The following is a 19862-nucleotide window of genomic DNA, read 5'->3' on the forward strand; positions in this document are numbered from 1 at the left end:
TCATCATCATCATCATCATCATCCGCAGCGGGAGGCGCCGGACCGGACCGGACCGGACCGGACAGGACGGCAGAACCGACGGGAGGAACGTGCAGCCTCCCGAAATAGCGCTACATGTGGAGGCAGGCGCGCATCAGGGCGGGAGGAAGAAGGTGCGCATGTGAGAACTGATCTCAGGTCAGGGGCACCTTCAGCGCTCCCTGCAGACTGCGACTGGTGAACCACGCATCACGGCCTGTCTACCGGCGGCTGGAAGCGTCTAGATCCAAGGCGTTCGTTGAAGTTGGCACATGCTTTGTGGAGATAAGTGGGCGCTGCCGCCTCCCACCAAGCGGTGCTGACTCAGCATCCGTGAGGCGCGTGGAAGCAGACACGGAGGAGAGTCACCGCTTCCCGTGACCTTCAACAACGAGACGCTCCAACTTTCCACTGCTGAGTTATCGTCACAGAAACGTCAACGCGTGAATTCAGTCTCCTACTTTGCAACTTGTTTATTCTGTGTCGGTCTTTTTTTAAGTTTGAGTTGTGATGGGCTGATCTGGAAACAGCGGGTCTGGGCCATTACATAATGAAGGCAACATGGAGCACAGATTGCCTGTTTGTGTGGCTCCACCTCATGATTGAGGGGGGGGGGGGGGGGGTTCTGGCTCATCACTATGGAGCCATGGAGCTCGGATTATTGCAGCTTTAAACTCAATCTATTTCAAATAGTTCTATCTTTGATCTTTATTCCGCATCCTTGATAAGCAGTTGAAATCCAGGTAACTCATATGTGTAAAAGCATGAAATAATGCATAAATGCATGCATAAATCCTTTAGAATTCAGCGATGCACAAAATGACTCATGGTTTCACCTTCTGTGTCCTGTCTGCAGTCACGGTTTCCAGCCCGTTTTTATGAGCTCGTCTCTTCCTCTTCCTCACTGCCGGACACGGCGGTTCCGGTCCAGAGGCCTCGTTCTGCTCCGCCACCACCTCCACTGACGGCACCGACACAGACACAGGCTTCTCTTTGGGCTTTTTCTTTTTCTGAAATGAAAGACGTTTTCTTCATATTGTGTTTAGCTGATATGAATAAAGCAAAACATTTATCACAGTTTGCTTGAAGGAAAGTCCAGTTTTCCAACGTGCATCTGAGCGGTTAATGAAACACACTTAAAGGCTGGTATGCGGCCGCTGTGACAGACAAAGGATTCCCGGTTCAGAGGCTCTGATCATGAGTCGCGCGGCCGCGGAAACAAATGTTGTTTTGTTTTTCCTGGCATGGAGCGATGGTCCTAACAGGACAAGCATGGACGCCCTCCATTCCAGGACACTACACAATGAGCCTCTGATCCCATAAACCTGGACCGGGTCAGAACCAGGGGGTTGTGAGGTGATATGTTGAAAACGAGCCTTTCTTTCGCTGAGCTGAAAGTTCGCATGCAAACAGAATGAAGTCACGGAGCAGTGAGCACGTGAGGCCGTCACTCCTGAAGCCCACAGCTCCTGCTGAGCTGATCTGAGTGTTGTAGTTCTGCTCCTCTGACAGGAACCTCATGTTTCTTTGTCCAGTCCCTGGAAATGGACGTCTGTCGGCATCTTAGTGCCAACGGGACAAAGAGCTTCAATCATGCAGCCATTTCAGAGAGTCTCTCCAACCTCCCACACACAATGAGGGCACAGTGCTTCTTCACACACCAACAGGCCTCATACTGTCTGTGCCAAAACACACCGAGGGACGCTCCGTCCCAGATCCCCCAGTAAAACACTGCAGCAACGCTGGCGACGCGCTGGAAACAGTTGGACTTCTATTATGGTCTGTGTCGCGCTCACGTCGTCTGCAGCCTCACTGTCCCCAGATCAGTCAAACCTGAAACCTCTGGTTCCAACAGTGTTCTTTGTTTGATGCTTCAGTTCCTCCTGTACTGATGTAAAAACGCTTCCTCTGAACTGAGGACATCAGATGTGAAAACAGGACGCGTTTCAAGGTGAAAGGTCTCAACGGCCCGAGATGGACGACCTTCAAACCTTCACTGCTGCCACAGTCTGATACAGGAGCTGTGACTTTCAGTCTGTGACATTCATCAGAGACGCCTGTGAACGTGATGACTGTCACACTGAAGCTGTTCATGCTGTTCATACGGCCTTAAACCCTTAATGTGAGGACATCACAGGGCTCCAGTCACATTAAAATGATCTTCATAGCTGCTTTATAACATACAGAAGAAACGGATCAGAAACGCATTAAACCTTCAGCCATAATTTGACTAACGCCGATCACAGAAGCCTTGTTTTATCTTTGGAGGCACATTTGAATCCAGAGCCTTATCGCTTCTGCTGACCTGGCGTCTTCACACACACTATTAACAGCACTCCACTCGACTGCTGCTTTCAGACACACGTTTGGGAAGAGGGTTGTTTTTGAAATATCACAATGTTCAAGAACACAAAAATCACACAAACAAGGTTAATGTGACGATATGTTAGTTTTAACCACATCCATTAGTTGGGTTTATATAGGCTATAACCTCCCAGCTGTTGTTTACAGAACATCTGGACTTTAAAATGTCATTTTGTGACGTTAGGTTTAAACAAACATGATCGTTCCCTGAGAAGCAGAAAGACAATGAACAACTTTTTGCCACACAGCAGACACGTGTACGTTTACAGTGACGACTAGTATACGTTAACCTAAAGAACTGGCTGAACAAGTTGGACCACGGTGGATGAAAACATGTTTAAGCAGATGAGGACCTCTGAAGTCTGGAAGCGGGATTACACGGTGACGCGGACACTGCTGCCTGATCACGGAGCAGCTCCGGCCCGTGGGGACTGTGCGTGTGGTTGGCATGAACGTTCACAAGAACAGCCTCACTCCCTCCTGTCACTGTCTTACCTGAGCCGGAGCCTTGGCCTTGGACCGCGTCACCATCACTGCGTGGAGAGAAACTGGGTCAGTGAGTGAAGCATAACGAGCAGCGGGTGTCACGTTGTAGTGATGCTTCAAGGCAAACTGATTCGCTACGACTTGAAGGCATTCAGCGGCGAGATGACAGAAGGAACCTATGTCACTACATGCATGCACACGCTGCAAATCTACAAATCACTGAAGCCTCAGAGCTTCAAGTCGGAGTCTGTGGACGGCTCAACACATTTTATTGTACGTGTGACTATGAAAGGACCATTGTACCCAGCACATTTAGGACCCAACTGTTCCAACCACAAAAGGAAGCCAGAGTCAACATGAGCTGGCAGTTTCTGGAAAATGTGGACGCTGGAGTCTTGGAAAGGAAACACACAATTTTCAATTACTAGTCTTGGGGCCTGAGAAGCATTTCCACTGAATGTGCCTTCTAGTAAAACAGAGCCCGACTTCAAGTTGCAGCTACACAGTCAGCAGCATCAGTCACGCTGTGAGCCAATCACGGGCCTCCACACACCCACACAGAGCCGAGGGCCCACCTACCTGCCAGGTACCTCTCCAGGGAGGGCGAGGAGCTCTGGTTCCAGCGGTAGCAGCCGAAAAAGACGAGCCAGACCAAAAGCGTGGCCAGCACCAGAAGCAGGACCCAGAGGAGCCGGGCCGCAGCCGGGTTGGTGAGCGCCCAGGCTGTCAGGATGTCCATGCTGCCGCCTCAGCACACGGCTCCACTAGCTCGTCAGTCTGCCTGTCTGAGTGCGAGTGGGACGGGGCGCATGGATGGGACGCTGTGGGCTGGTCCGGTTCCTCTCAGCGGCCGCGGTGCTCACAGCAGCAGGAAGCAGCAGCAGCCACAGATGGAGACCAGCTGTTCCAGAAGGAGCCCTGCTCAGACCTCAGCCCACGTCAGCCCTGAGTGTGTCAGGCATGTGTGCGTTAGCTTGTGTGTGTGTGTGTGTGTGTGTTTTACAGAGTGCTGGAAAAGCGTGTGGGTGCATAAGAAACAGTTCAGAGGAGTGGTTACAGCGGCTGGCACAACCGTGAGCCACTCCCCACACGAACATCAGAAGGAATCCTCGCATGGACAAGGAGGGTGGACAAAGGGGGAGACTCAAAAATGCACCCGGGGCACTTTCCCCTCTTCACCTGAACACCTGCCAGCTGGAACTTGTGCTTGTGACTAAGAGGTCGTTGTGTCCCAACTTCAACTGCTTGTGCTGGAGACGTTTGTCCTCCTCTACATCTACTATTAACCTCTAGGATTAAGGCGGACGATTCTAACAATAAAGAAACAAACATTAAGTGCACATTCTGGTCCACATACAATTTTAAAGAAGTGACGAGGAGGTGACAGGTACACACCTTAATTGACTGAAACTATTTACCCAGTGTCTCAGGGCTGCGCACTGGAGCGAGGACTAATTTTGCTGCACATCCGCAAGAGTCAAATATTTACAGAGAACATGTAGAACCAGACCACATAGAACAGTCTCTCATCAGAAATAAGGTGTGGTTGAACATGAGCTGCAGCAGAAGAAACAATTGACTCTGACAATGCTGCAAAAACATAAACCACATGTGCACATTTCTTATCTTATTTCAGTTTTTCTTATCAGTTTTCAGTTTATCTCATTTCACTTTTTCACAGGAACAGAATTCCTCCAGGTTTGTCTGTGTATCAAAATACACACCCGTCAACTGAGGGCTGACTGTTAACTTTGAATGTCTGAGGAACTAGATTCTAGGGGGTTGTAAAATTCTGCAACTGCCTGCTGAGATCTGAAAACAGCCATAAACCAACAGCGCCATCTACTGGACGAGAGAACAAACAACATTTAAAGTGTTTAATGTTAAATTAATTCCTTATTGCTACACCAGCAATTAGAAAATTTAGCTAATAACAAAACAATCATCAAAATAAAACACTTTAAATACAATTAAACTTGAAGGTGGAAACATTGCTGACTCTATAAATATTTTCAAATCTGAATAAAGCATAATGAGTTACAATAACTTAAGACCAGCTGCCTGTGTTTGGGTGTTGCAGAGGGTAAAACTTGCATTTATAACGCTAATTGTTTATAAACTGATAAATTCATGAGCACGATAAAAAGCTTGGATCCCACAGTCCATGTGCATCCTCGATTTCAGTAGAAGCCGGTGTCTTGAGCAGCCCAGTTTGGCGTCTGGCACAAAACAAAAACATTAGAAGGTGTTAAAAGAAATGGCTTCATACAAACAAGAGTAAATGTGTCCTGGACTCTAGAATACTGGCATCTCCGTGATCGGAAGAACAAGCAAATTATACAAGTCATATAAAAATCGTTTTGTTCCTTAACAAATGACACCCGTTCCTTGACGGGTGTACTGTTCTGTGCTGCAGATGAACTTGAAAGTGATGTCAGCACGTTATACTGTAGATGCACGACTTACTACATATTTATGAGCAGAAAATCTGTGGCAACAATTTTAGCAAACCAAGAAGAAGATTAGGAGTCTGAACACGTAGCATGTTAACAGCGAGAAGTAACAAGCGATGACACAGACCGCAACTAATGCAGCACATGCCTCCACTCTGGAGGTATCAATGTCTAAGACGACTAAAGAAAATGAGGCATTAAATTCTGTTCCCTCAGCAGAAGATGCCCCTCGTACCTCATTCCTGTTGCTGTGGGCAACTTTCTTCTCGATGTTCATTGTCAGCATCTGGCTACGGAAGGATAAGCTCTTGGTCTTCTCAATCACCTGCTGATATGGCGACACCGCGTTGTTTCCCATCACGACGTGACCCTGACAAACAAAGTCGCAAGATTTGTTTTTCAAGTCTCACTATAAAAGTATCAAATTTAACACACTCCCAGTTGAATCCTGACAAGGCTCAGATTTAGAGCTTGACAGGAGCTAAACAAATAACCCCACACAGCTACTGTATAAGGAGCAGTACAGTCTGAGCTGTTTGCGTCAGGCTCAGTGATGTGAAGCACGGATCAGTGAACGCAGAGCCGCACCAGTTTGGAGTCGATCTTAGCATCAAGTCTGGCGTTACGGATGAGGTTGACGATCCACCTCTCCGCCTCCTCTGGCGTCATGTTGAGCTTGTCTGCCAGCATGCTGGGAGGAGAGAGCGTTTCATCAGTTGTGTAAATATCCTCAAAGTTCTCATACATTTAAATTGTGGGGAAAAAATAGTAATGAATAAGTACAAAAAGCATAAAAATGTAAAATTGCTGCAGAACATCAGTCATTGGGGGTAGAGAAGCTGAAAGCTCTTCACTTCTGAAGCAGCAGTGCTTACACAAACAGCTCCACACACATTGTTTTGACAGGTAAGCCTTTTTCAAACACTACCTACTTGATGCTGATGCACTGATGAATCCGACAGAAGGTCTCAAAGATGAAGAGACGAGCATTTTCAATGAAGTCCTCAAGGCAAGCGACCAAAAAGAAATCATTCACAAGAACCTACAAGCAAAAGAAGACCATTCACTTCAAAGATTAACCCTTTATACAAATTTATATAGTATTGGCATAAAGACAGCAAAGACAAACAATGAAAGCATTTCTGCTAATAGTGGCTCTGGTTTTTGTCAGCACTGCTTCATTCTAAATATGATGAAACCTTAATAAACATTTTGAACCATCAGACTAGAAGCTATACTAAAATAATTTTAACCATAGCATAGTTTTTCCTGGAAAACTATTTACTCACAAGTACAATGGAGTGATACGCAAGCAACTCTTTCCTGTGGTCTACTTCCTCGGAATAACTTAATAACTAACTTCGTTCTTTGTTAGCCTCAGCTATATATTTGACAGGATAGGTCTTTGCAAGCAGTGCATAATTTACAAAAGTGGGTTAAGGCCCATGCATGGGAGTGTTTGGGAGAAAGAGCAAAGTGGTCCCCAAGCACAACTACAAAACTGCAGTCAAGGCCTTCCAAAAAAAAGGCAACCAAGCTCCAAATCTGACAGCTGTTCCGCTTTGAAAATCAAACTGAATAAAAGGTTAGAGCCAGCAAATCAGGCCAGACATGGATTTGCCGAGGCTGAATAGCTGCAAGGTTAAGTGCCTGGGACTCAGGAGATCAGAGCACCAGAGCTAAGGGAAGCCCCATATTAGCCCTTAGTCCCAGGAGACAGCTAACTTCTATGGGGTGATTTAGGCCTGTGCACCATGACAAACGCACACTGTCAAGCATGGAAACGGAAGGAAAAACTTTGGGGAGCCACTCTTACTGATTCACACTCCCTCAGCTTCTTCTGGGCACTGTCAAAATCGAAGTTCACATAGAGACACTCCACGAACTCTGTGATTGGGTCCTTGTATGTGTACGACTCCTGTGGAAGCAACAGAAAATCTATTATTCACAGATTCACTAAATCTTTGAAGGACGTTCTATATAAACTCTTTCTTCAAACATTTATTTGGCCTCACCTGTTGAATGACTTTCACCAAGTCCTTGAGCACTTGCCGGCGTTTACGCACATCCTTGTTGGTGATGACTGCAGTTGTAAGATACCGCAGGATGTGTGGGCACATTGTCTGAATGGCATTCAGATACCTGGAAACAAAAAAGGCAACACATGGTGGTACCATCACAAGTTGCCATCACAACAGATTTAGAAATTGTCATTTTTACTGCAAAGAACATTTTTTTAAAACAGAAACCCACACTGCTCACTCACACTTGCCGTTCCAAGAAATATTGTTTTGTATTGGCTAAATACAGTTTACAATGTCATAAAATCTGTAAAAATGCTCTACATTAAAAAAATAGCGACACTTACTGAGGTTGGTATAGGAAGAGTTCAATGATGTTGTCTCTGCCTTTGGGGTGATTAAAAAACACAAAGAGGGACCAGTGAATTAGCCAGGTCCTCTGCTGCAGTGACTGGAGAGGAGAGCTCACAGACTGAAAGAGAGACACCACAGAGTTGGCTTGAAAAAAAGATGCATGTATTTATCGTGACCTTCATCCATTTTTTACTCTCACTGTCATTTAGTCGCTGCTTTTCAAAATGTACCATAAATTGCAAATGTATCCATCTGTTATTACACACAAAAACACACACACACACACACACACACACACACACACACACACGCACACACACACACGCACACACACACACGCACACACACACACGCACACACACACACACACACACACACACACACACACACACACACACACACACACACACACACACACACACACACACCATGGCAAGAAAACACAAGTACAACATATACTATTTTATTTTACTTACATTATTATCAATAGTCTCCCTTAAGCGTGTGAGATCTTCCATGGCAGCTTCCCAGTTCTGCATCAGTATCTCTGAGGCCAGTTTTCCCCAAAGAGAGCTCAAAGCATTCCTGTCTGTTGAAGGAACCTAAACAGACCGTAATAAATTTAAAAAGCTATAGTATGAATACTTTCATTTAATATGGGTTGCAAAGAAATTGGTCACATGATTAATCCTACCAGAACACGAAAGAAGTAGAGGTACTCTGCAGCCCCAGAGTAGTTACCGCATTCATACTGGAATTTGGCATATCTATATAGAGTGTCCAAGTATTCTTGACGAAACTTCAAAAGGAAAAAAAGAGAGAAAATTAAAGTTTTTTCAAACACCAGTAAACTGAAGAAAAAAAAATAGGCTGTGCACAGGGGGTTTGCTCGCATGAACATGCCATGGCAAGGGAACACATTTTAAAACATGTTTTTTCTAACTGCTAGTGTGTTTTCTTTCTTCCCTCAGAGAATGCTAATTAGGACAGGATTCATGTCTAACAGGATGTGGCTGATTAGGGAATGTTACAGCATCTTTCATCTTTTGGACAAAACATTCAAGTCCTTGTAACAAGTGCTCATTTATCAAACAGTGCCCAAGATGTGAATGGTGTGCATCAATATATATATATATACAGCGAACAATAAATGCAAATAGTCACCTGTCTACAAATTAGGTAAACTAAATCATAAACCACAAAGTTGCCGATAGGTACTGAGCGCTGAATGTGTCATGTGGACACTGGTGGGTGTTCTTGGATGTTTTGATTCTGAGCTTTTGACAACAGTCCTTCTGGCTTATAGCTGACAGCTGGTTGTTATGAAAACAGAAAACGCACAGTGTGCAGCCCACATTATGCGACTGAAATGCAGTGCGCAACATGAATTGTGTGAACAAACCATTACCTCCTCTAGACTTACATTGTGTTTTTCAGACAAATAGTCAAACAGCATTCTCCCATCCCTGATGAAAAGAAGAATAAAGATCAATACATGTCAAACAACCTTCTCTCAACCACCAATATGACTCTGACAAATATTGACATAAAGAAAAGTGAGTGAGATCCATTTTTTGATAAGCTGATCTGACCTTGTGGATTGCATCTGCCGAGTGGTTTCTGGGTCTTCAAACATCTTGACAATTGGCTCAGTCTCTGATTGGAGCTGCTTCAGCTGGGCCACCACTGTACTTCTCTTCTCTCTCAAAGCTGAAAGGCAACGTCTTCTGTTACACAATGTATATCTGTTATCTTGACTTAAGAGTGTTTCAGTGGAGTGTTCTTGTTCTTTTATCTAAGACCTACTTGCAGAACATGCAGTGTGGGTGATGGTATTGTAAAGTTCTTAAACTGCTTGTTTTGTGGAAACAAATAAAACCAGTAAATATTCAAATTAAATAGCTGAAAACATCCATTATTTGCAAAAAGATCAAACACACAGTCTACTGCTCAACGCTGTAGCTGTATGGATAAGCCCATTACTTATATACATTTAACACGTCTATAAAACACGTTGCAGACAGCAACCTATCGTTCTTACAGTGTGGGATTTCCTTATCCGAGTACAGGTTTTTGTACACATCCATGGCAAAATCCACCATGTTAGTGTCGCTGAGGAGGTCCAGCTTTCCTTGCAGAAGCTCCTTCTCATTGTATATCTGTAAAACAGAGGATAACTAACGTTAGGTTTGTCGTCACAAAGACGACGGCTGCTTTTTCCATTCATCAGCTGACTCCAGCTACCAGCAGCATCTAAGCTAACACGCTTCATAACAATGATCAAATAAATTAGCGAACACGCCGATGTGCACTAAATACTGTTTACTGCAGCCACTTACTGACACGACATCAAGCATAACATTAACAGTACGTAACACAATAATAGTAAGTATGTTTATCTGCGTTAGCGCCTTCAGCTAAGCAGCTAGATAACGTGACTATTAGCCAGATAGCTAGTTGAGCGAGAACTTGCTACCTATGACCGTGTTTTTAGGTATAAATAAACAGTTAAAACCATATTTCAGTCATATAAGATAAATGCAATTTACCTCCTTCACTGACAAAAACTCCAGAAGAGGAAAAACTAAATGCCGGTCCAGAAAATGTGCTATCTTAGTTGTCAAGTCGTAATCCGCCATGTTGACCGACTTAAATAAAAAACTTTATTGACCAACGGGAGATGGACAGAACCCAGTGCGTCTACGTCATCAGCGTTTCCCGGGTTTTTTCATAAATGGCTTTATTTCATCCAAACACCCAATGACAGATACTAAAGACAATAGAATAAATGCAAATGTAACTGGACTAAAAATATAACCACTAATTAAGGTATATAAAATGTGCCACACTACATAACAACTGACAAAATCATATTATTAAAAGACAAACACATTACTCTGGTCTGTTTGCGTTTGTGTGCTAGTCAACGAGTGTAATTAACCCATTTCCTTCCAATGGTCTTTATAGGTAGACGCTCCCCTTGCTGGTGTGCTGTACTTAGTACAAGCCTCTTTTCTCAGATTAAATGATATTTTTGGTTCTAGCTGTGGATGGTCCACATGCGTATTTTATTATCCCCTGTAGCTGTTACAAAAAGAAAATGAATAAAATATGCCTGCATCTCCCAAAAAAGTTAGAAAACCGATGAGTGATAGTTTCATCTACATTTGTCTTCTAAATCTTGTTCAAGCTATAAGGAGTCTGGACGTGAGGCCAAGCTGAGCACGCCTCTGCTGCTTTATCGATCTCCCTGTTTTCAGTAGGCAGTTAGCTGCTGTCGCCTCATCGAGGCCCGAGAGACGAGGGACCGTGAGCTTCATCAGCATCAGTCAATGAGCAGGAAAAAGCACTTCTCAGCCGCGTCAATAGTCAGGAGGGACATCCTTGTTATTTAAGCTGCATCTGGACCTTTACTAGTAGAAATGCAACCAAACACCTCATTTATTAATGAATTAGAAATAAAAATGTTTCATAAAGCACAGCTGAGGCGCTGTAGCTTACAGGGTTCATACACAGGAGAAAGTCAACTCTGGGAAGTGGGAAAAATTAGTTTCATGTAGACGCCAGAGAGGACATTTTCACTCACTCAGAAGATGTGAGGAAATGACCAAAGTCAGTGGGAGCCTTGGAGACCGTGACCGCCTCTACAAGCCGAGACATTGACACTGAGCAGGGTTACGTCACAGCAGAAGGACCGCAGAGGGCTCCAGGAGGAAGCCTGGTCCCAGCCTGAGCTTCCTGTGGTCTCTCAATGTTAAACATTCTTTCATTTATTTTATTTGTCCTTATTTTCCCTTTACTGACGTCGACCACCGTCACAGGGTTCTTGCTGAGCTCCGTCCTTTCTCTTTGTGTTCCTATGCAGTCGCTCATACACACTGTAAAAAGCTGCTCTCTCATCACTTTGCAGTTCTGTGTTTTCTCAGGGGCCACCGCTGACGGTGGACGTTTCCACCCGTCGAGTCGCCGTCGCTGGCTGGCGCCTCCGTCCGACCGCTCTGCTGAGCGCCGGCGTATCGCGAACCCAATCTCAGCCGCTGGCTGCCGTCCACCTCTTTATGAGCGCGAGCCAGCTGGATGGGACGGCGCCAGAGAGGAAGCAGGGGCGTGAAAACGGTACCGGCGCACGTCTTCTCCTAAAAGAAGCCTCCGCCCAGTCCACCAGCTGGAGCACCCGCGACCTCTGACCCCCGGGGCTCACTTCCTGTTCAGGTGCCACGCACACAGCTCCCTGGCTGCTGGGATGCCGGCGGCTTCATGCTTCTGCTGGCAGCGCTGCAGTCACCAGGCAACGGGGGCGACGGACACAAAAGACTGGTCCCTGCTCAACAATCAAGCAGCTCGGAGCGATTCTTGAGCCGACAGGAAACGCTGCAGATCTCAGCCTGCGTGGAGATAAATAAATAGGCTGCGCTCGCTCCTGTGGGTGCTCCGCTGTCCGTCACATCGGTCCGAGGTGCACTTAAGATCAAGCCTTGAACCTTGAAGAGCAGCCGTCTGCTGCACCGCCACGCTCAGCACTTATAGCTTATATGGAGGAAGGCCGTCGGTCGGGGCCTGAATAAAACATGGACATTTCCTTTTTTATAACCTCACAATTACACATCGCGCTTAGTTCAGTGGGATCAAGATATTTTTCAGCAAATCCTGACTGATGGAGACGACTTTTCACTTACGTAGGTTGTTTGCGGATGCATCTAAAGGTCAAGCTCTAAATATATATGAAAGGCCTCCTATTGATGACATCCTTTGCTGTACGGCTCGGTGTCGGAGGCAAACGCTCGCTGTCGCCGTCTGTGTTCAGGCTCCTGTTCTTTTACCCGCCGCTGCTCGGCTCCGCTTTCATCTTCTCGCTGTCTCACAGTCTGTTGTCTTATTTGTTGAAGCGGTCGTATTCCACAGGGCGCGTGCTGTTTACATGTTCATTTATAACCGATGTAGCAGCCTCGATACCAAATCACAGGTGTATTAGCTGCCGTTGCCTTGGGATTACATATTATACATATTCAGGTCCTGTTGTGTTTAATTATTCCAAATTATACATAAAATCCATCTCCCTGCACTGTAAAGCTAAATATAACAACCTCTGTGGACAGTTACAGTAACTGTGTCCTCTGCTGCCAGGAGCCGCTCGCAGCCAGCGGCTTCTCATGAGAAGCTTTTCTAGTAAACTACATTTTCTTTGGCTGTTTTTAGTTGCTGCTTGTCAGAACTGGAAACAGCTTCTTCTTCTGTTGTTTTTCTTTTTCTGTCCGATGCCTCCCTGTTAGTTACACTGACATATAGACATTAGTCCTGTAAGTCATCCGTGGTGTCCATAGCGCATAAATATTGCATCGCTGTGGAATAAAGCGCATTAAACCCCAGACGGATGGTGCACTCAGCCACAGTGAGTTATCACCAGCAGAGCGCAGGAGACAGAAGTAGAACAATACGGATCCTCTGTGGTGGAGAGACGCGTGCACGAGAGGGAAAAGAGGCAGGAAACCGGGCAGGACCACAAAAAATATCATGATTGTGTCACAGCGGGAGACCTGCAACACAACAAGGACGTCTGAGGGAGTGAGCGTGAACTCAGAGAGAGGCAGGAAACCAGTGTAACCTATAAACCAGCTCCGTGTGGGCGTCGCCTCTTCACAGGAGGCTCCACGGCTCATGGGACGGACGATGATGACGATGAAGCAGGTCGACAGCGAACTGCAGGTGTGATGGTTTGAGCCACCGGGTTAAAGTGAACCTGACAGGTGAGAAACTGGTAAATAAGAAGCCTTTGTCTCGGTGTTACACATTTACGGGCGGTTGATGGGATTTATTCTGCTGAGGAAACGCAGCGGAACCCGAGGACAAAGACGGCGGCGCTGACGTGCTTTTAATTTGCCTTCAGCTCAGGCGCTTTGCATATATTTGGAGCCGGGCTCCATGAACTGAGCTCCTTGAACTGTCTGCGCGCACACGCCCACGGTGCGAGCGGAGACTGGGGTTCAGGCGCTTTGGCACCTCCTCGCTAATTTACCCGCGACGTGGAGCGTTGCTGGAGCAGAAAACAGGAGCTTTGATCCCCAACACTCAGCAGCTGATGACGCTGGGCCTCCAGAGCCGCCCGGCGCCTCCACACGCCGTCTAATTGGGTTCAGTGCACGTTCCCAACACAAAACCAGAGCCAGAGCAACGGCCTCCACTGTGAACGAGCCGCCATCACTGGAAGTGGCAGCTTTACAATATCCTGTACTATGAAATGTGTGTACAATCTATGAAATTGATTCAGTGCCGAGCGGCGTCACGCCTACAGATGCCGTTTCATGCTTTTCTCCTCCTATTTATTCCGCTCGCTGCTCCGCTGTCGGTCCCAGAACAATTTCCTGCCGACGCGAACATGGCAGACGTGCCGCGTGGCCTGGGGGGGAGAACGTTTCGCACCAGCCGCGAGATTGGAAATTGTTCGCATTATGTTTTCGATGGAAAACAAAAGTCCCATCAGCAGCGGAGTAATCCCAGTTTTGCCGCGGCTCCGCGCTCAAATTATTACAAGGCTTTAAAAGATGCATCAGCTGCTGGAATGTGAGGCAGAAATATTAATGTCACCTCACAGAGCTGTAACGCTTTAGTGGACGGACGCCGCGTTCAGCTGGAGGTCAAGGAAAACCGGAGAGTTTGTCACATCTGAGACAATTGTCACATTACACATGACATTTATTGACATATTTTATTACACTTTTGCGGCTGCAAAATAAACTTGATAGCTTTAACATTATTACAGCATATATGTGTTTGGATCCAATGGTTTTACAACTCTGCTGTTCAAACGTCAGAAAAAGCCCATCTGTTTTAGGTAGAGTCTATTTTACAACATTAAAATGATTAGTAGTGATTAGTGATTAATTACTTAATAAACTTGACAGTAATCACCACGGAGAACATTTAATATATTCAGAGCCGAAAGTGTGGTGAAACCGAACCGAAAGTGTACATAATAATGTATTTTGGAGCGCGCGCGCATCACAGAGAACAGGATGGAGTTGTCATCTGCATTACAAGGGGTTTAAAGGCAGGAACCTGGGAGCGACGCAGCTCTGTGAAGCTTCTGCCCGGTGTTCACAGGCTCATTATTTCCCCGCGTGGACGAGGAGAAAACAACGGCGTGTTTGTGCGCGCCTGTTTTATTTCCCACCCGCCGCGCGTTTGTTCACGGCGCACACGCGAATCAGCGCGGTTTGATTCGCTTTGAACGACGGTGTCACGAGCGGCACCGGACGCGGCGGACGCCTCCACCGAAGCCTCGCGCTCTGCGTGGACACGCGGTTTGAAAGCAGCTCAGCTCCACTGACCTCCGTCAAATTGGAGGCTGCGCGCGTCTCCGGCGGCTCCGGTGCCACGGGTCCCTGTGAGTCACGGACGCCCCGTGAACCGCTCAGATCCGCGGTGCTCAGCGCACATCTGCAGGGATGTCAGGAAACATCACGCAAATATGTTCGTGCTCGTTAAAAACCTGAGCGGAGAAACAGGGATTTGCTCCTCGTCAGTCGCCATCGATGATGCTGTGCAATGCAAACAGTTGGGTTTTATTTGAAACATCAGCCTTTGTTTCCAGACTTAGTTACTTCTACTTCAGCTCAGTTTGTTGGGACGTTGTACAATAAGACTTCACGGGTCCAGAAGGTTGGGTTCTGGAACAAGGACTCGTGCGTCCGCTGCTCCTGTTCACTGAAGGATGAGCAGACGAGCAGAGCACAGATTTAAACCCAGATATTTTCCAAATGTGATTTGTCAGAGCTGGGAACGGTTCCGTTCAGCTCAGCACTGGTCTGAGCATCAGGGCAGAAAACCTCACAGATGTTTGAGCGGAGCCGGAGCGACGGGACCAAACGCTGGTTCCTCATGTGCCGCAACAAGAACAGCTGAGAGAGCTTCACTCGGCTTCTTACATGAGTTTCTGCCTGAACATGTAGGAACAAAATGGCCTCTGTGGTTTAAGACCGACACGAAGCTACAGAAACAAACCCAGAGGCTGCAGTTTCCCAGTCACATATAAATATTGATTGTGATGGAGCAGCACAAAAAGAATAGACACAATCAATGCTACGAAAACAATCCTCGCTGTGTTTGATAAAAAGAACGATTGCACTCAATTGATCGAGTCCAAATTAAACCTCCAAGGCTTTTGTCTGCGCCGCTTCTGAGGAAACCTGCACTGACTCACTCCACTGGTGGCGTGACGTCAAACGCTCCCGAAGACTTAGGTTCGAGGCGGCGGAAGCGACGGACTGTGGGAAACCTGATCGCCGTCGCTCATGCGCCGCTCGTCCGCGGTGAGATCCTGGCAAATTGCAGCGTAAATCAGTAAACCGTCCCGCTGCACGACTGATGCCGCCTCCAAAGAGCTGGAATGTGCATCGGTGACAGTGGAGCTCATTATCGGAGGCAACGCTCGCGCGGCGTCCTGATCGTCCGTAGATCGTTACACCTGAGACATTAACGCACGCTGGCTCCTCATTCTGAACCTCAGCTCAGCTCAGCTCACAGCCAGGGCGCAGACCTGCTGGGATGCATGCGTTTCTGTTATGTGGGTGCAGCTTTACAGCAAATCAGTCGCTAAGGCCGAGAAATGTGGTGGAAGCAGTAAAAACGAATGGATGCAAAGCGAGTGCTGGTTCGTGCACTTTTCCCCTAAGAGGCTTGAAAACAGCCCTGTGGGTCTGAAGAAGCATCTAGGATGAAAGCGCTGCAAGTCGCCCGCTCAGCTTCCACAGCCTCTGCAGCCGCGCAGAGGAAGTCGAGGCTTCTTTCTGCAGGACGTTTGACAGGAGAGACGCGGTGACAGCACCTGACGCGTGCTGGGAACAGGCTGCAGCCACAGGGAGACGCCTGTGTGCAACCACAACAAGAGCGTCGTCACTGCGCTCAGCTCCGTAGCAACAGGCCGGCCCCGTTTCTATGGTTATGGTCCCTGCGCCTCCTCCGGGACGACGGTGGCGCTAGGAGCGTCCACGTGGGCGCAGCTCGACCGGCTCGACCCGACCACGCGGCGCTGACGAGCGGAGGTCCGAGTGAGGCCGCGTCACGGGGAGGTCCGGCCCGACGTCCGGCCCGACGGCAGCGCTCGCCTGCAGGGCCTCCGGGTCCAGACGCCTCCGGGTCCGGACGCCTCCGGGTCCGGACGCCTCCGGCTCCAGACGCCTCCGGGGACGGCGTGTGGCGGGAGGACCTCAGGCTGCAGCTCTGGACCTTTGAGCCGAGTGAGTGAAGCCGGTAAAAGGCTCCGTTGCCAACTTGTCCCTCCGCTCCTGCTGTTTTAAACAAATTCCTGGTCGCCGCCGCTGCTCAGCCCCGTCCTCCTCACAGCCGCCGCTGAGTCTGCCTGCCGTTGCTATGCAACAATGGGAATAACCAGAGCCATTATTGAATAAGTCATTAACTTAAGGCAATAGTTCAGGAGAGAGATTTCGGACCCGGAGACATGATCTTACTCTTAATTTATGAGGAACAGAGGCCGGTGTGTTGGACGGGCCGGACCCGGACCCGCAGACGCTTTGTGTGCGGTGCCGTCGGGGCGCCGTCACTCAGTGTGACAGCCGCTTATGACGGCTGATGATAAGTGATGTAAAGCACCGGTGCTGCAGCGCTTACTTCCTCCAGCTCCCCAGTGTCCACAGACACACCCCCGCTCTTGACCCCGAGTGACCCCTTCAGCAATCCAATTCCATTTCCTGCTGCCAGCTGCCCTGAATGATTATTCTGACTAACTCCATTCAGGGGCTGCAGGCGATGAGTGTGTGTGTGTGTGTGTGTGTGTGTGTGTGTGTGTGTGTGTGTGTGTGTGTTTGCTTTGTCGTCCCTTATTCCAGGTTTGAAGCAAACGCAGGCACCAATTAGCTGCTTCGTGGTTCCAGCTTCTTCACGTCACTGATAATGAGCCTGGAGATGAAACGGTTTTTAACCCCTCTCACCAGCAAACGTCTGCTCTGTGTGTGTGTGTGTGTGTGTGTGTGTGTGTGTGTGTGTGTGTGTTTGTGTGTGTGTGTGTTGGGGGGGGTAATATGAACCAACATTTTTGCTTATTAAAAACCAACCCTTTTTTTAATCCTGTGTGTGAATATTTACAGGATTTCTGTGTTGGTCAATCAATTTAATCAATTCCCAAATCAACCACTTACTAAAGCTAATTGACAAACTAACTGAGGGTTAAAGTATTGATTGCTGGTTGCAGCTGGTCGTCTCACTAATGGACCGGAGCCACAGCAATTAGATGATGAAGGATTCATCCTATTATTCTTTAATAATTTAATCAAATCGTGGCCTCTGGGGAGTTTTAGGTGGTGGAAAGACACAAAGTGTTCACGCCTAATAACAAACAGCTCTATTATAAATGTACAGAATGTCACTTAACATGAGCGAAGGCTGTTGCACACGCTTTATTCATTGGTTTGTCTCTGATGTGAGCTGCAGCTCGTGGCTGCTCGTCCACAGCAGCGCTCAGTGCAAACAACTTACACTTGATTAAAGCCTTTACACCTTCAATGGCACACTGGTAATGCAGACAGTCTAACGGGGCGTTACATCCAAGCATAAAGGAATTTTATTAATGAATGTTCTACCAAAATTACATTTGCAATATTTTTGAACTAAGATGTTGATAAAAGGTTTGAATTTTCCAAATGCTCACACACTTCAAGGGAGAGACTTGGATTGAAACGTCCTAATGCTGCAGCATCGGCTGCTCCTGAACGGTGACTGTGTGCAGGTGTGGGTCCTCAGAGCTCATTTCCTCTCCAGGCCGAACAATCTGAATTAAGATCAATAGGGAGACAGTCGTGTGGAGAACGCGCGTTGGAGAGTAATGAGCCTCAGACTCGGGGCCTGAGTGAACACTGAACACGTGCCCAACGGTACCAGCTGTTCTCCACAGCAACTAGAAGGACGTCGGTTGAAGTCTAAACTCTCCATCACAAAGTCAGACGTCATAAAATGCACGGACGAGCAGAAGTCAACAGGCACCGGTTAAAGGCCCTGTTTGTGGTAGAGGAGGACGGATGAGCACAGGAGCAGGCTATGAGGTCATCAGATTCCACCTCGTCATCACACTAACAGGGCGAGCGCTAACGGAGGATGGACGTGTGGAGGATAAGGATGCGGCAGTCACAGCGCCGCTGCAGCCGGAACGCTTGGCTTTTGATGCGAGGGTGAAGTGGGCCTGATTGCAGCGGTTGATAAAATGATGCCGTGTGTTTTTTTTCTCCTCTCAGTGATTTGCAGGCCTCCCACCAGCAGTTAAGTAACACCAATTACCAGGAGATCTCTCCTCCAGGGCTTTGCTGTTGATTTTCTCGCTGTACGCGTTTGAACATCTGCAGTCAAAAGCCCCGAGTGGATGTGGAGTAAACGGAGCCTCCCTGCCTTCGGTGCTCGGCCACAAAATCTAATTACACCTCCTGTGGTATCACTATTTACGTTTCAACAAATCGGAGCGCACGCAGGCATCGCTCCGGCATCTCCCAGTCACATTAAACACAATGTCTTTGGAGAGAGACGTGCAGTCGCTGCCTGTGGAAACCAGACACAGCTCTGTGAGCTGCGCTTCAGCCAAGTTCTGTTTGTGACGTGTAGAAAATGGAGCCCTGCTGGTTCAGGTTTGAGCCCCTGCAGCTGCAGCGACGCGCTTCAGACACACGACGTCTGAAAATGAGCTCACTGGATCACAGTCGCTGCTTCGTCGGACGCAGCGGTGCAGCGACATACCATGGGGGGGGTCAGAGGTCAACGACCTGTTTGAGGGAAGCGCAGTCTGAGGTCTGAGCTCCACCTCGCTCTGTGTGCACTGATACAGGCTTGGTCACGTGGGCTCATGAATCACCCGTGGAGGAAGCACCGAAGCATCATCTGCCGTGACGTGGAAGCGCTGCGTGCTGTGTCTGGATGCACATCCTCAGTCTGAAGTCCAGGTTCGTCCACGAACGCTCGCCTGCCTTTTCTGACGGAGCAACAGTCACAGGAAGAGAAGCCGACGAGCGCAGAGCGACGCGTGGCGCGTTTAACAGAAGCCGCTCTGGAAACGGAGTGTGGTGAAAACCTAAAGCAGGTTCAACGACCGCTCCTCAACGCAACAGCCGCTTGTCCTTTGGAACGGACCTGCTTCACATCACTGCAGCTCCACACAGACACGGGAGCCGGT

General features: G+C 47.8%; 3 protein-coding genes and 1 long non-coding RNA gene across 12 annotated transcripts in view; 1 reads left to right on the top strand and 3 right to left on the bottom strand.

Annotated features, from left to right (window-relative positions):
* Window positions 1–3887, bottom strand: part of pleca (plectin a) — a 60927-nt gene extending 57040 nt beyond the window's left edge. For 7 of the 9 annotated variants that reach the window (XM_029166520.3, XM_055512834.1, XM_055512833.1 and 4 more), the window contains exons 1-3: window positions 3448–3887; window positions 2878–2915; window positions 855–1028 (exon numbers count right to left, since the gene is read on the bottom strand). In XM_029166520.3, the coding sequence (XP_029022353.1) occupies window positions 855–1028; window positions 2878–2915; window positions 3448–3607 (372 nt within the window). In that variant the 5' untranslated portion in view covers window positions 3608–3887. The remainder of the gene's footprint in view (window positions 1–854; window positions 1029–2877; window positions 2916–3447) is intronic. The other 2 variants (XM_029166525.3, XM_029166522.3) reach the window with 1 other exon arrangement.
* On the top strand, window positions 561–1095 carry LOC114865420 (uncharacterized). Its single transcript, XR_003787514.3, has 2 exons — window positions 561–761; window positions 875–1095. It is a non-coding gene; the product is annotated as an uncharacterized LOC114865420 (long non-coding RNA).
* An 844-nt stretch (window positions 3888–4731) lies between the features above and the next one.
* eif3eb (eukaryotic translation initiation factor 3, subunit E, b) lies at window positions 4732–10405 on the bottom strand. Its single transcript, XM_029166539.3, has 13 exons — window positions 10246–10405; window positions 9738–9855; window positions 9289–9406; window positions 9120–9162; window positions 8391–8495; window positions 8173–8298; window positions 7690–7814; window positions 7337–7463; window positions 7138–7239; window positions 6254–6363; window positions 5910–6012; window positions 5557–5691; window positions 4732–5087 (listed from the first exon to the last, which is right to left on the bottom strand). Exons 1-13 carry the CDS (start codon window positions 10333–10335, stop codon window positions 5049–5051), a joined length of 1341 nt encoding a protein of 446 aa, XP_029022372.1. The 5' UTR covers window positions 10336–10405; the 3' UTR covers window positions 4732–5048.
* A 7984-nt stretch (window positions 10406–18389) lies between these two features.
* LOC114866214 (transmembrane protein 74) overlaps window positions 18390–19862 on the bottom strand; it is a 4211-nt gene continuing 2738 nt past the window's right edge. Inside the window, exon 1 of the mRNA XM_029167930.3 lies at window positions 18390–19862. This exon is cut by the window's right edge and continues 2738 nt beyond it. The gene's annotated coding sequence lies outside the window, so the exon portion shown is untranslated.

The sequence above is a fragment of the Betta splendens genome, chromosome 11 (assembly GCF_900634795.4).
Source record: "Betta splendens chromosome 11, fBetSpl5.4, whole genome shotgun sequence".
NCBI lineage: Eukaryota > Metazoa > Chordata > Actinopteri > Anabantiformes > Osphronemidae > Betta > Betta splendens.